This window comes from Chelonia mydas, chromosome 7, assembly GCF_015237465.2.
Source record: "Chelonia mydas isolate rCheMyd1 chromosome 7, rCheMyd1.pri.v2, whole genome shotgun sequence".
Lineage (NCBI taxonomy): Eukaryota > Metazoa > Chordata > Testudines > Cheloniidae > Chelonia > Chelonia mydas.
The window spans coordinates 64026290-64042621 of record NC_057853.1 but is presented as its reverse complement, the minus strand read 5'-3'; the positions used below and the strand labels follow the sequence as shown (position 1 = coordinate 64042621).

Below are 16332 nucleotides of genomic sequence, written 5' to 3'. Positions count from 1 at the left end.
TTTTGGGAGCAAAATAATCTAGCCATGGGTAGCTTTCTGAACAAATGCTTCTTTACTAGATGTTTTTAAGATGAAATAACTATGTATATTGAAATGCATGACTGCATGTAAATCTTACCCAGACTAGCCTTTCATCTTTTGAAATTAAGTTATTTGAGTTTGAATTGTCGTTGTGAGTGAGACTGGTAAAATGAAGTATTAATCACTGTTATCACAGCTTCCAAAGTTATGTTTTGGGGTAGTGCTTTATAATTTGGCAGCTGAAATGTGGAAAAGTTATCATCAGTATTTGTTCAACTAGTAATAGTAAACTAAGTTAGATATCTCCTTGTCTAATGTTGTGGTTTTTTTTTTTTTTTTTAAGACCCGTGTGTTAAGACTAACTATTGGTACCTTTTTTGCCCTTTTATTTAGATTGCTTGTCTATAGCAAAACAATTTTTATAGGACTATTGGTACAGTCATTTTTTCCATGTAAATGTATTGAATGTGAGTATTGCCAGCCTGAAGCTAAGAATCTTGTATGTAGAGATTTCCTTTTCAAAATGGCCTAATTCAACTTAAATGATTTTTCATGGACATTGAGTTTGAGGAGAAAAGTAGCTAAGTAGTAAGCAAAAAACGTTAAGTAGTTTTCATATGTTAACGTGTCTCCTAAGATATTCATACTATTTAAAAACAAGTGAAAAGTCTCTTTTATGTGTACCTCTTACTGAAATTATCCTTTTGTTTGTTTGTTAGGTTATGAAACAGAATGGATCCTCAGAGATACTAAATAAACTCTATGATACAGCAATGGACAAGCTAGAAGGTGTGAAAAAGGATTATGATGCGTTAAGGAAACGGTACAATGAGAAGATAGCAAGCCACAATACAGACCTTAGCCGGCTAGAACAGACTGAGGAGGAGAACAGGCGTCTTCAGAAGCAGATTGACATGTTAATGAAACAGAGGGACACAGCAATACATGTCCAGCAGCAGTATTCCTCCTCTCTTAGAAGGTATAGGCAGCTTTTGGTGACTTGCACGTACATTGTGTAGGCGATACCAATTCTGCTGCTGAGTGGCATTTTAAAGAGATGGTAACATAAACCAGTATTTTTCTAAACATTTGTGTATCTACAGTGGAAGGCACCTTAGTCAGTATGTAAAAAAAACAAAAAGAACTCCACCCCCACACAACTTCAGGGACTAAAAATCATTGAGAGGAAATTATTGTCCTGCCCAACCTTTCCCAGGATTATGTTTTTATCTATGTAAAATCCTGTAAAAACTGTCCTTCAGTTCATCTAAGAAAACTTGTGGTTCATAGGGGTTTATTCTTTCTTCTCGGCTGTACTTGACTCCTATCTAAGGGGAGTCAAATGTCCATTCAAGGGTACATTAGTTGTTGTCAAACCTGAAAGGTTTGGGGCTTTGTTTGCCAGGTTTAATGAACTCGACTCAATAGATGATGAATCCATTGTAGCATAAACATAGGCTGCCAGGTAGGGTTCTTGTTCTGGGAGTGGAGTTTTAGCTAATGAAGAGGGCCCCATGCCTGGAGAAAACCTTCATGCTGCTGTAATGGTATCTCAGACTGTATGCTGATCTCCAGTGGTGCTCCAGCCTGACGGCATCATGGGTTAGAGTCTGCTGAACAGAAGCCAGTGAGGGTGTGTCTTCACTAGGAAACTTCTGACCTGTTCTTTAGCAGGGCTACCAGCTGGGTAAATGCCGGCACAGAGTGGGCACAGGCATGTTTAGCATCATGTCATCTAACTCTACCCTGCACATGGCTTACGCTAGATCTTGAATGGCTTACACCACTGCTTAAAAGGGGGTAAGAAATGTACAAGTGTAGAGAAGACCTGAAAAGGATGTGTGTGGGTGAGTTGGGGGTGCCCAGAGGTGGATTTACAGTGAAACACAGGGTGCCCTGGCACGGGGCCCGACTCTGTGGGGGCAGAAGCTTGGTCCTGCCAGCTCCTGGGGCTCCTGCTGCAGGCTCCACCCCCACCGGCAGCCACTGAGCGTGCCATGTTCCCGCCCCTCCCAACGCTTCCCCTACTGCCAAACAGCTGTTTGCTAGTGCTCAGGTCGCTCCTGGAGGGAAGGGGAGGAGCAGGGCTGCAAAGCGCTCAGGGGAGGAGGCAGAGAAGAGGCGGGGGCGGGGCCTTGGGGAAGGGGGTAGAATTGGGGCAGGCCAGAGCAAAGGCGGGGCTCCTGCACCTCCACGGCACATATTTCTCCCCCCTTTACAATAGTTAGCTAATGGTACAAACAATATTTGGAAAGATCATTAAGTGGTTCGCCGAGACCCTGAGCGATTTTCAAGTGGTCTGTGGAAAAATAAGTTAGACTACAAAAACAATCAAGGTACCTCACTTTATTTTCATTTACTTCCTATTACTTATAGGAGGAGGATGAAAAAAAGAATGAAAAACGGGGGTGGGAGGAAGATAAGAGAGAATGTTCTTTTTCTTGGTTGGATCCCAAGGAGGGACCCCAAAAATGAAGCTGAGCACAGGGCCACACTAACTCTAAATCCGCCACTGGGGGTGCCATGGGTTTTTCCTGCCATAAGTTAGGGATAACCTTATGAGGGTCAGAGCTGAAAGTCTAAAATTCTCTCTCACTGTTTTCCAATTTCCTCCCATCATCCCGTGAACACAGAACTCTCTGTTAGCTGGGATGAGGGCTGCGGCATGGACACATTTGCATTGCCATTTGTATATCTGTGATGCATCAGAAGTTTAAACTGGCAACGTTTTGTACCTGCTTTGTTGACTTCTGGAAGTGTGCAAAAGCTTAATGTGCTGTCGTGAGCAGTGCAGGAACTCTGGTTATATTGACAAAGCCTTGGTGACCCATGTTATAGTCCTGTTCTATAGGATTCCTCTTTAGAGAGGAAGTAAATTTTATACGCAGACTTCTATTTAAATTCTAGAATCTACTTGCTTGGGGATTTGCATAATATACTGGCTCTTAACGAGGTATATGGAATGCTCCGCTCAAGGTTAGTACTGTATAGTCACTGAAAGAGTCCTCATGAAGAAATGAAGTCTGTTAGTAAATCTATTGTGTTGTGTGGTATTATAGTGTAGCACTGGAATGTGAAGTCTGGGGAATTTGAGGAACTGCAGTCCTGTTTCTCAGTAGCATATGAGAAAGCAAGTTAATTGAACTGAGGAACTTACTTCATTGTGTTTTATTCATTTTGTATGGGTGGTTTTTTTTGTTTTTTTTGTGAGTGCATAGTTATGGGGTTTTAACCTGTTAGCTCTTTGCTTGTGACTTTTTTCCCTCTTCATAACCATTCAATCAAAAATATATATAACTGAATGGTAAATTTATAATTAAAAACAGCTTGAAAATAATCCTTGTGCATGGTCAGTATATTGTTTTTAAGCATGAAATATTGCTCTTTTCAAAATTCATTTTTCAGAGTATCAAATGTACCAAATCTGCAGTTTAGTTTAAGGACTAACTCGCTACAAAACTTGCAAACTTCAGCACTTTTTAACTGCAATTTGGTTTAAAAACATGTTTAAGCAGAGTCTAAATTGCATTTTGTTTTTGTTTAACAAAACATGGCTTGGTAGTATTGACCCTGTGGATAGAATAGGAAGCCTCTGAGCTGTGAAAGTGTGATGCCAGCTGTCTCTTGCTCTTTCCTCCTTGGAGGCAGAGAGCAGTCGGCTCAAGGTCAGTTCTGAAGCCAGGTTTTCCACATGAAACTTCATTGTATATCTACTCAGCTATCCTTATTATGATAGTTTAACAGATAGAAGAATCCTCTACAGAAGATATGATTTTCCTCCCCCATTTAGATACTTCCTGATGGCTCAAGTGTTTTTTCTTCTGCTTAAAAAAACAATCTTTATATCATGTAGCCTCTTTATAGCTGATGCCCCGTTTCCGTTTGGCAGATACTGATTTAAATTTTTTCCCCCCATTCCCTTCTCTGTGACCATAATGGTGCTTGGAATGCACACGGCCACAAGGTTATATATCACGTATGTGTCTCTCACAGGCTTTTAATGTGTTATCTATGCCCGGTAAGGTGCAGTCTCATCCTCAGGTTTGCCCACAACTCCAAAAGAAAAATAAAATAAAATAAAGTACTTAACAGTAGATTTTTCTGTTGTCTACAGACTGGTGATCTGTAAGGAGATTCTTTAATCTGCACTAATGGCAGGGGAGACACTTGCAAATTACTGACAGATGTCTAATGGCATGGAGGTGCTTTAAATTTCCAGGTGCCCTCAGCTAAATATCTTAGGTAGCATTCCCTGCTTACCTGATAGGCCCAGAGCCTGGCACAGCCTGACATTCAGGCCTAAAGCTCTGGTTTCCAGGGTCAAAGCATGGTATACTGGCTTGCACAAGAACCATGTCTAGATCATACTAAGTGTTTGTGTGAGAACACAAAATATGCTAGAGGCATATAGGAATTGCCATGCTGAATCAGACTAGATCTATTAAGGCAGGTACCCTGTTTCTGCCATTGGTAATAACCAGATGCTTCAGGAAAAAAGGTGCAAAGAAACCCTTTGTGTAAAATTATGGAAGAATATGCTTCTAGGAGAAGTTTCTTCCGAACTCCCATCAGTTAGTGGTTGGCTTATGCTCTGAAGCATGAGGATTTATATCCTTCATTATTTTTTAAATTCTATCAACATAACTGTGGATGCTCTTATTATTCATATGGACATCTAAGTCTTTTCTGAATCTCACTAAGCTCTTGGCCTCTTATATCTTGTGGCAATAAACTTCACATATTAACTACATGTTGTGTTAAAAAGAAATACTTTTTTAAATCAAATTTAAATTTGTTGCCCTTAAGTTAGCTGATGACCCTTTGTTCTCTTATCAGAATAAGGCAAATGGGAGCATCCAATTTACTGTCCTTATCCCCCACATTTTCCACACCTCTAATTTATCTCCTTTCTAAACAATGGCACTGGTAATTTCCGATGCCCATTTCTCCCCCCACCCCCGCCTTTGCTATATCCTTTCCAGGATGGAGTGCCCAGAACGGAACACATTATTTCGGGCAAAAACAGATCATCAATTTCTGTAATGGTGTATTTTCAGAATTATTATTGATCACATTTTATATACATTATACGAAAAATTATTTGCTTTATTTTTACTGCTTCTGTGCATCAAGTGCATGTTTTTCCTGTTTTAATTACAAATCTTCAGTTGCAACCACCCGGCCTTCTCACATTTCTAAATGGGTTCTGGCCAGGTGGGGCAGGAGTTCTGGAGTTGGGGGTGGGGGGGCTTCTGGGACAGAAATGGTTGAAAAGGACTGCACTCGTACACTAAGGGCTTGTCTGCACGTACAGCACTGCTATAGCACTTTAGTGAAGATGCTACTATGCTGACGGGAGAGCTTCTCTCGTTGGCGCAGTTAATCTATCTCTGTGAGAGGCAGTGGCTAGGCTGATGGGAGAAGCTCTCCCTTCAGTGTTCGCAGATTACGCCAGGGTGAGGTTGATATAACTCTGTCACTCATGGGTGTGGATTTCTCACACCCTGAGTGATGTAGTTATACCGCTGTAAGTTTGTAGTGTGGATGCATGCCCTTTAAAAAAAGGTGTTCTGCAAAGTTTTGCTGTTTACTGCACTGTTTAATGGATACTCTTGAACATGTAGGAAGCATTTAGTTGTATAGATGCGCACTACAATAAGATTATCCGGAGGAGAGAAGCAAAAATGATAAAAGGTTTAGAAAACCTGACCTATGAAGAAAGGTTAAAAAAAAAAAAAAAAAAAGGCATGTTTAGTCCTGAGAGAGAGAAGCTGGTAAGTCTTCACATAAGTTAAGGGCTGTTACAAAGCGGATAATAATCAGTTGTTCCCCATGTCTGCTAAAAATGGGACAAGAAGTAATAGGTTTAATCTGCAGCAAGAGAGATGTAAGCTAGACATTAGAAAAAACTTTTTAATGATAAGGTAGTTAAACTCTGGAATAACCTTTCGAGGGAGATTGTGGAGTCCCCATCATTGGAAGATTTTAAGAACAGGTTGAACAAACACCTGTCAAGGATGATCTAGGTTTACTTGGCCCTGCCTCAGTGCCAGGAGCTGGACTTGATAACTTCTTGAGTCCCTTCCAGCCCTACATTTCACCAGCTCTATAAAAGGAAAATGCAGAATGATGGAAGCGGCTTTGTTTCTTTTTTTTGTTTAGGTTTGAGTCAATTCAGCAAGAGCTAAGCAAAGCAACTGCGCAGAACAAGGAGTTGCAGAGAGAGATGGAGCGGTTACAGTCAGAAGTGACGCGGTTCAAAACAATGCAGCTGAAGGCAGTGAAGGATGCAGAGAAGTACAAGGAAGAGAGAGACTCTGTTTTCAATGAGTATCGCCTCATAATGAGTGAGAGAGACCAAGTGATCAAAGAGGTGGATAAGCTTCAAACTGAGCTAGAGCTTGCAGAGTCCAAACTGAAAAACACTTCCTCAGAGAAAAGAGTGGCTAGTGAAGAGATGGAAGCTTTAAGACAGGTACCAAGGGACCATTTTGTTGTGGGTGGGAGGATAAAGCGGTTTTACCAGTGCCTTCTTGCAGCTGTGCAAAAAAAAATGTGTGCCCGATAGATGGGAAACATGGCTTCATTGTGAAAAGGAAAGTCCTGGCTGACGTTCTCCTGGCGGCACTCTTTATTGAATACAGTCGAGTACCTGTCAGCTGCAATCTGCTATGCACTTGACTTGTTCTGTTCAGTTCACTTCAAATTCCTCATTTTAACAAGCCAACCTTTTGTATCCAGCAAGTGATGCACTGTATAACAATAGATAGAACTAAGATATATAATTTTTTTCTTTCGTTTTTAACTTGTAGCTAAGAGACACACATCTGGGTATTATCTATTAAGAAAAAACGCCTAGCATTATAAAATAGACTCTCAGCCTCATTTTAACATCTACTCAAAGACTACAATTATGCCCCCTGTTCTTTGCCATTTAGCCTCTCAAAATTAGAGGATATTTGGCACTGTGATTTACAAAAATGCAGGCACTGCTTTATAAATCATATTAATCCCAAAGCAGTATTACTTCAGCAATATATGCTTAATGTTTAAAACACGAGTGCTGTTAGTAGGATTTACAAATGCAGCGTGCTGCTAAATAGTAAAATAGTATTCAGTTGGTCATTCAGTTTTCAAATATTTTGCTTAGGTGATTCACATATGACTAAATATTTTTCTAGTGCCCATAAATCCTTTTTTTTTTTTTTGGCTTTCCTTTCACACGCTTGTCATTGATCACAAATAATCCTTTACGTAAAATTATCCAACTGCAGCACTTCTGAAAACCAGATCTCTCTTATTTAGGTACATAAATATGGGTTAGGCTATGTAGCCAACACTCAAACAACCAAGTTAAAAAAACTTTGGCCTAACAATTGAACTTGGTAGGTGCTAGCTATCTGGAACGTAAATCAATAAGGCCTGGTCTACACTTAAAAACAAATAAAATAAATAATTGACCTAGCTATGTCACTCAGCTGTGAAAATGTTTGCACCCTGAGCACCATAGTTAGGTCAACCTAACCCCAGTGTGGATATGGCGAGGTAAATAGAAGGATTCTTCTGTTGACCTAGGTACCGCCACTCAGAGAGGTGGATTAACTACATTGATAGAAAAACCCCTTCCATTGATATGGGAAGGGTCCGTATTATGGCTCTACAGAGGCACAGCTGCAGCACCATAGACATAGCTAAAAGGTGGGGTTTTCAGAAGCTCTCAGCGTTGGCCTAACTCCGATCCCATTGAAGACAATCGTAGTTTTACCATTAACTTCAGTGATAGCAGGGTAAGGGTAACTTCTGTAAATCTCACCCAAAGTTGACTGAACACTCATAATTTGTTTTAACAATCCACACAGTTCCTACTTCAATTTGCACGGGTGCTTATTAAGCGTAGGATTAAAAAATAAAACAAACAAGCATTCCTGGAGAGTTAGCTCACAATCTTGAAGGCACTTGGATGAGTAGTTGAATAGGGACAGGAAGAAGGACATAATCCTGATGAACAAGATGCTAGTTGCTGACATATTTTTTTAAAATAAAATGTTATGAATGTTTTTTTTAAGGTCAGATAGAATTCCTGTGTCTGTATAGTGAGGCTGCTGCCGTAGCTTTTGCTTGAACAACTCTTTTAATTATATAAATCATGGGTTCTCAAACTGGGGGTCTGGACCCCTCAGGGTCACGAGGATATTACATGGGAGGCCGTGAGCTGTCAACCTCCACCCCAAACCCCGCTTTGTCTCCAGCATTTATAATAGTGTTAAATTAAAAACTATTTTTTATATATTTATACGGGGGGGGGGGGGGAGGCGCACTCAATGAAAGGTGTCACCAATAAAAAAAAGTTTCAGAACCACTAATATAAATTAACATTACTGTGCTGGCATTTCAGTTTTTCTTTATAATTATGGGGATATTCTGCCTCTGAGCAGGGTGTTCCTTTGTTATGTAATGCTGACCATCTGAACTTGCATTTATCTAGTTCTGACTAGATCTAGTACCTGGGCAGGAATTTGAGAGGGATATACAGGTGGTTTATTGATCAAGTGACACTTCCGCTTGGAGTACCATGCATGAGAATCCCACATAAACGGGATTATCCTTTCAATGAGTTTGACTATATCTCGTACTGCAATTGCTTCCTATTGTGTGTAGCTCCACCTAGTGATATGTTGCAGTTATGACGGTCATGTATTGTGGTCATAGCTATTTGTCTAAAACAGCACTGCATCAATTTAAACTGTTTTAAATGTTCATCCTAGTACATCTGTGTATAGTGATGCAGTTTTTGTGCTATTCTAAAATGTAAAAGCTATCAAAGCTAGGGTTTTTTTTAATAATTTTAGCTTTTAAAGATCAATGAGCTATGAACTCTCAGACCTAGTGCTGCTCCCTAGTTTCTAAATCTTCATGGGGTCCTGCTTGCTCAAACACAAATGGATTAAACCATATCCAGACACTTCTGAAATCTATGGTGCACACAGGTGATAGAACAAATCCAAAAGTAGGAAAATGGAATTAAGCTTACTTACTGTGGACAATTTCAGGCAAGAGTCCAATGATTTAAGCCATACACAGAGCTTTCGATAAGGGATTTTTGTCTGTTTTTGCAGGCTCAGGTAGCCTGCCATACCATTTTACTTTTAGGATGGGGGTGCACAAGCAACTACCTGGGTATATAATATTTTATCTCAGCAATTCAGTTGGCTCTTTCCTTTGGCGAACAAGTTGTATTCACTCTTGTATCTTACAGGGCTCTTCATCACAAATGTATTCACATTTGAAAACTTCCTACGAGAGTAAGAATTTTTATCACAGATGCAAAGAGCAGTTCACTTTCTGCCTGGGAACTATCTACATTCTCCATCTGATTATATAACAATGAAACAGTGTAATTTGAGTTTTACATACCTGTAGGCAGAAGCAAATTGAGCAAGAAAGAGCAATACTTGCCCAATCATTATTAGCACTGTCCCACACTAAAAGTTGTAGCAGTACCTTTTGTAAATAATAGCTGCAATATGGCAGTTCTTGTTTACCAAGAGAATAGTATAAACTCTTCAGCTGGGATTTGGGACTGAAGTCCCACAGTTTTTTGTTTTTTTTTTATATTTACACCATCCATTTCTGTTTGCTAAAGAGAAGAGAATTCTCTGGTGATCCATGTTAGCAGTCTTCCCTGCCACACTGATAGTCTCTGTTTTCACCTACTTATATCCAGAAGTCTTTGATTCTTCAGGCCAGAGTGCTGCATTTTCTATCGGGAATTGTTTTGATGGGCATCAGATGATATTTGGTCTTGTACTGTCAGATTGCTGTTCCGTCTAAACCACATAAAACAAATAAAGCGGAGAGAAGGCCGTACTATTGGTTAGAGAGAGGAGATGTCTGTTCTAAATCAGCCAGTTGCTTTATTTTATGTCCGCTTGAGCACCTCTGAGAAAACTATGGCAATGCCTAATTTTTCCAAAGTTTTTTAAAGTATGATTTTCTAATATTTAAAAGCCTTGTCAGGAATTATTCCTCTGCCCCAGTGCTTTGTTGGCCTTTTGGCTCTGCTGAACACTGATGAAGCTTTATTACTTCTATATCACCTTTATCCAAGGATCTCAAAACACTTTCTGCAGAGGAATTATTCAAGCCAGGCGACAAACTGATGTGGTGGGCCTGATTTTTTTCCCCGAGGTTCTAAACAACCCCAGCTCCCACTGAAGTCAGCTCCTCAGAAAATCAGGACTAGTGGTTTGTTCGGGGTCACACAGACTGCATGAGTGGTGGGAATAGAACCCAGGAGCCCTGGTGCAAGTCTCCTGCTCCAACTACAAGACAGAAATCTCTGGTATAATATAACAGCAGAATTGTTTTTAAGATCTTAACAGTTCTATTTAAAGTCTCCTAAGAATAACTCTTTGTCTTCATGGTGTTGCACAGGCCCATGAAGTAGTATGTTCACACCTCTCAGGTGACTCATATGCTACACTCGACATAATGTATTGTTCACAGTATTTTATGGCACGTCATATTCTTATCTTATAATTGTAACATTTCACATGTACACACAATTGGTGTCTTATGCTGTAAGATTCTCAAGTCCCTTTAAAACGTCTGTGAAGCTGTGAAGCACTCATTCACTTAGGTTGGAAAATATTATCTCAGCCATGCAATAATGAAGGAAATTGCTTTGAAATAACACGAAAGGGAAAGGTTTGTGCTCACATTCTGCAAAGGAGAGCTGTATAGCACTATGTAATTACAACATTGAATAAAAATACGTTTAAAATATGTAATATGATTGTTTTGTGTTAAATCTGAGTGGCTGTCCAGGACTCCTGAGGACTTGCAACAAATGTACTCTCTCCAGGTTTCTCAGAGCCATGAGTGTTCCTAGATTATGTGCTTCATTATTCAGACAGCAGGGTGTTTAAAGGTGGTGGCATGGCAGTTTTAACACTTTGCTGAATGTTGTTAGCTATTTTTTCTCTGTATTTAATAGGGGGACAGAGCTATACAATTCCCCATTTTGCAGAATGTTCGTTATATACCCCCAGTTTTTAAGGTGTCAATGTGTATTCAACTGGAAAGAAGAAATATTGCTCTGTACCTAACACCCTGCAAACAATGGGTTTCGTTGTAGGAGCTAAACTCAGCTCTAGTGGAAAGAGATCGAGCAATTTGTGAGAGGAATGAGTTGCTGGAAAAGTACTGTCATGAAGTGAAGGACAAGGCTGAGGCCCAGAAGGAACTTGATCAAGCTTGCAAGGATATAGAGACAGTGAAGGAAGAAAGAGATGTTGCCAGGAAAGAGAGAACAGAAGCTATCATCCAGAGAGACCATCTGCTAAGGGAATATTACCAAGCTCGTCAGGTACTGGCTGTCTTTGTAGATGGCTTTTTCTTTTTAGGTCACAGAGTGTAAATGCCATTCGGCATGCTTGTAAAAGACTTGGTACAAAGCTTTTTTTTTTTTTTTTTTTTTTTATTTCAATGAAGAATGCTTCATATGCATGCGTGCATGCACTCCTTAAGAGGGGGAGTGACTAGGCTACTAGTTTAAAATAAATCAATCAGTCACAGTTTTTAAGTTTTCATTTATAAAGGGTTAATAGATGGTTTTAATATATGGTTCACAGATTGTTATAGCCCAATAGTTCAGCAGGTTACAGTAGTAGTGTGGCTGGAACATCACCCCCTTGTGGATGTTCCAGGACACCATTTGAGGCAGGCTCCATCAGCTAGTTTTCCCATCAGTCTTATTCCAGTTCTGGGTAGGGTTGAGGGGCTCAAACCCCAAAATGTTCAATAACAAAAAAAAAAAAAAAGGTCCCCAAACACTAGGCTGTCCCACAATCTTCTGGTGGAAAGAGGGGTAGAGAGGCGCATCCCTGCCCTTTCCTTTGGGCTTGGTTCCTCCACTAGTGTCTTATTTGAGTGTTGTTCGCTCCTTGGGGTCTGGCTGTTTGCCTGTCAGCCCTGAACTGAGCCAGGTGGTCGTCTTTTATTCTCCCTCCTGTCTTGGCATTGGCTGCAGGTGTAGCAGGGTGGGGCTAGGTGGATCCAAAGGCACTCCTTAACCCCTTCTTTGCTGATATGGGTCCCCTGTGCCCCATCTCAGTCACTTAAAACAATCTGTAATACCTTCTGCTGGCGTGCTCGTATATATCTGTTATGTAGCTACTTATGTCTGTAACATGCTTATTATGTGTGCCAACAATTTAAACCTTTATAAAGCAATTTATAAATGAAACAATATGAAGTGTGATGAAACAGATTTTCTGTTCTGCATAAATTCTTTACATTCAATCACACTAAGATATACATATCATTAAAGGGGATAGATGGAGCACATCAAGCTGTGGCTGTTAGTAATGATTATACAGAAGAGCTAAAATATTCTTGCAGTGTTGCATGTTTGTAGATCTATTCTATGTAATATATTACATACATAATTATACTGTAATGTAGTAATATGTAAAATCCTACATTATCCCTGCTTCTCATCCTTGAGAAAGAACTATAGGATTTACAGTAATATTTATATTAGAGAAGATCCTTCAGAAGGGTTTTTTTGTGTGTGAGAGGCATATTTTCATTTATCTAATTTCATTATAGTATCAATCCTTGATCATAATAGACTTTTTTTTCCACCACAAAAACTCCCCCATCCTCAGCTTTCTATGCCATGCATATTTGTCAATCTTGAAGCAGCATCCGAGTGAGCAATAAAACTCGGAATTCAACTGGACTGTGCAGAACCATTTTATTTTCATTTGGCTATCATGCCTCCAACTCTGTCTGGTTGTGCAGAAAGCTTTCCTCCATCTCGCCACATCAAAAGCCACTGATATGGGGAGACCTTGGCTTGACTTGCAGCCTTCTTCAAAGGATCAGCATGAGTTTGGGAATCCTCATGTAGGCAGGACCGGCAGTACCTGTCACTCAGCACTGTGCCCCCACCTCCCAGATAGGTAGAGAGATGCATCTGATGGACTCCAAAGGAGGAGCCCTACAAAATCCTCTGCTGAATGAGAGATGGCTGTGACAACGGATTTTAAGGATCTGTACAGCAGGGGAGATTTAGGGTATGTCTTCACTATCCGCCAGATCGGCGGGCAGTGATCGATCCAGCATGGATTGATTTATCGCATCTAGTCTAGACTCAATAAATTGACCCCTGTGTGCTCTCCCTTCAACTCCTATACTCCAGCGCTGTGAGAGGCGCAGGCAGAGTCGATGGGGGAGCAGCAGCAGTTGACTCACCGCAGTGAAGACACCCCGGTAAGTCGATCTAAGTACGTTGACTTTAGCTACGGTATTCACATAGCCGAAGTCAACGTAGATCAATTCCCCCACCCCCAAAATGTATACCAGGGCACAGAGAAGGAACTGTAGGGCTCCAACACAAGATCCTCAAGAGTAGTGAAATGTGACTTCTTAGGGTCTACCTTTGTTTTATGAAGGGGAGTGGAGGATCCTGAACAAGCAGAGTGGAGATCTCTGTGATATGATCACTGATGGATACATGGTACATAGGGTCAAATCTCACTTGTTGTGGGTTGATTTGGGGGTTTTGAGGGATGAGGTGGGGGGTGGGGTAGAAGAGCGGGAAAGGACAGCACAATGACAATGTGTGGGACAGCACAATGAAAGGAAAGATGTGAATTTTTGTGGCTTCTGTTTGTTGTCATGAATTAGTATTACACTTTTTGGAGTGGTGGGTTGGAATGTGGTTGGGGGTTTTAAGCATGAATGGCTGCAATTAAAACCATTTGGAGAGGCATACAACCCTAAAAGTATGGTGTCCTGGGTATATTGACTCTCGTAGCACTGGTAGGACCCCTCTACATGTATTTAGACCCTGTTCCTGCAAACACACAGTTGCTTAACTTTACTCAAGAGCGTGGTCCCTTTGAGTTCATCAGGACTACTCACATATGTCAAGTTAAGCTCACTTGTAACTGTCTGCAAGATTAGGGCTTGAAATGTGGTTGTGTTAAAATAAGCTTGTTTCTCTTGTGTGCACACATGGAAGTGTTCTCTGTAAGTCAGCATTGTCATTGTCGTTATTTCCTTCGGTGTTCGAAATCTGCAGTAGTAGAGAGGTGCGGATTTTTTTTTAAAGGAGAAATAAAATCTTTTCTAAAACGTTGAATTAAAACAAAAACTGCTTGGAGATCCATTATCCTCCTTTGGAGATTGGGGATTGTGAATCACAAGGGTAGGTGTACTGTAAATCAGTACGACTGATGTTTTTACTGCCTGTCACAGGATCAGTCGTAGACACTAAAACAGCCAGTCTGTGCCATGATTGTTCACTGTGTTTATCTTGTTTCTAGCTGTCCTTAGATATCTTCCGTCTGTGTGCTAAAACAGATCAATGAATCAGCAAGATGTCACTGAAATATGAAGTGTATATTGATTTTGCTCTAAGATGAAGAATCTTCTACCATAGATCACAGTCCTATGAGTTTTTGACTGGTCTCTGTTCCTATTGACTAAAATACTTGGAGCCAACCCTGAACCCTTTACACAGGCAAAGTTCCCACAAATTTTGGGATTCCCACTGAATGCTAGTTTAGTTTGTGGAAGGATTTCAGGATCAAGCCCTTCATATAACAAACCTGCAGTTAGGGTTACAAAACCTAGTGTGCATACTTATTCTATGAATTGTACATAAAATAAATATTTCTATATATTTGAACTCATAGATACAAGATTCTGCTACATTGGACATAGAAAGAGCTAACAAAGAAATTGAAATGCTTCGGAAGCAATATGAGGCCATGTCACAGGAGCTAAAGGAATCCGTCCAGGAAGCAGAAGTAGCCAAATGTCGGAGAGATTGGGCCTTTCAAGAACGGGACAAGATAGTTGCGGAAAGAGAGAGCATACGGTAAATATGTTAGATGACATGCTAGTGCTCTTCATAATCTCAATGGCTAAATGGCAATGGTGTTCTTATAGTGCAGCTGACTCTTTCAGAGTTTGACGGTTTTTAATAGCACATCTTAACTTTTTTGAGGCAATGCATGATTTTATCACAGTGTACTTAAGTAATAGGAGGGATACCCCGTTTTAACTTTGTAGGGTCTTCCAAGACATCCTTCTTAACAACCTACCCCTTCATCGCCATACTAACTTCTCTCTGGTAAACATCCCTCCAGAGCCCATCAGCACAGCAGTTGGAGTGGTAACAAGGTACCTCTTTCTCCACACATAGTAGCCAACTCTGTAGTACCCATGGTCTAAAAAAGCAAGGGACCTGAAGCCTGATTTCAGAGGATCTAGTCATCGTCTTACTGTCTTTAAAACACCTAATACCTCTTTTGTTCTAGATAAACATGAAGTACAAAAGTGGAATTTCTAACGGAAGGATTTTGTAGTGGCTAAAGGACAAGACTGGGTATAAGGATTCAGGGTTCTTTAAGTTAGTAAATGTAAATTGCAGCTTTAAAGTTTTACCTGAACATCTGTTATTTTCAAAGGACTTTGTGTGACAACTTGAGGAGAGAGCGAGACAGAGCTGTGAGTGACTTGGCAGAGGCTCTTCGCAATCTCGATGACATGAGAAAGCAAAAAAATGATGCTGTGCGTGAACTGAAGGAACTAAAGTATGTTATAAAATGATTTCATTGCATAGAATGCTTTTTATACTAGAAACCTTTAATTAACAAACTCTTCAGGCCTGTCTACTTAAGTGAAGTCTGCATCCATGTTACTAAGATAACACTAGTACACAAACCCCTTAGTGTAGATGCCCTGCCCCAACACAAAACAGGGCTCGTTCTGGTTCAGCTAACTTCGGTAACTTACTCAGCTTAAACCGTAATCAAAAGCTCTATTGCAGTCTGAGGTTTAAGAAACTATATTAGTTCTAATGCTTTTTAAAAAGCTATTCAGTTAGAAAAAGAGAAAATTTCAAGTGAACATCTACTGGTGAGATAGATTTCAAAATAATTACTATGTGCCCCGGCTTATCATAACCTTTTGCCTGCAATATACCCATCATTTCCGTTAAGATTAAAATGGATCTTAAACACCTATTGTACACAACAGGATTCATGTGTAGATGAATTTATAGATTGACAAAGGGCAAAAGGAGCTGGTTGGTTTGTCATGTTACCCTCCAGGAAATAAGAAAATAGAAAATCTCCATTCTGATTAGACTGTTCAGTCAGAAGTGTAATATCTTCTGAGCATGTCTACATACTAAATGTGTCTGTTGAAATGCACCAAAGCGACTCTTTCACTGCAGTCAGGCTTTCACAGAAGCTTCGTTCATTACATCCAGATTTGCACTGAATTATAAAT

The 16332-nt window shown here is 40.2% G+C and overlaps 1 protein-coding gene across 2 annotated transcripts in view; it reads left to right on the top strand.

Moving 5' to 3' along the window:
- The window catches only part of DLG5 (discs large MAGUK scaffold protein 5), a 192091-nt gene that overhangs the window by 130890 nt on the left and 44869 nt on the right, over nt 1–16332 (top strand). The window contains exons 6-10 of one of the 2 annotated variants that reach the window (XM_037905726.2): nt 741–1000; nt 6184–6496; nt 11159–11389; nt 14730–14914; nt 15507–15632. In XM_037905726.2, coding sequence (XP_037761654.1) covers nt 741–1000; nt 6184–6496; nt 11159–11389; nt 14730–14914; nt 15507–15632 — 1115 coding nt within the window. The remainder of the gene's footprint in view (nt 1–740; nt 1001–6183; nt 6497–11158; nt 11390–14729; nt 14915–15506; nt 15633–16332) is intronic. The other variant, XM_037905728.2, reaches the window with a different exon arrangement.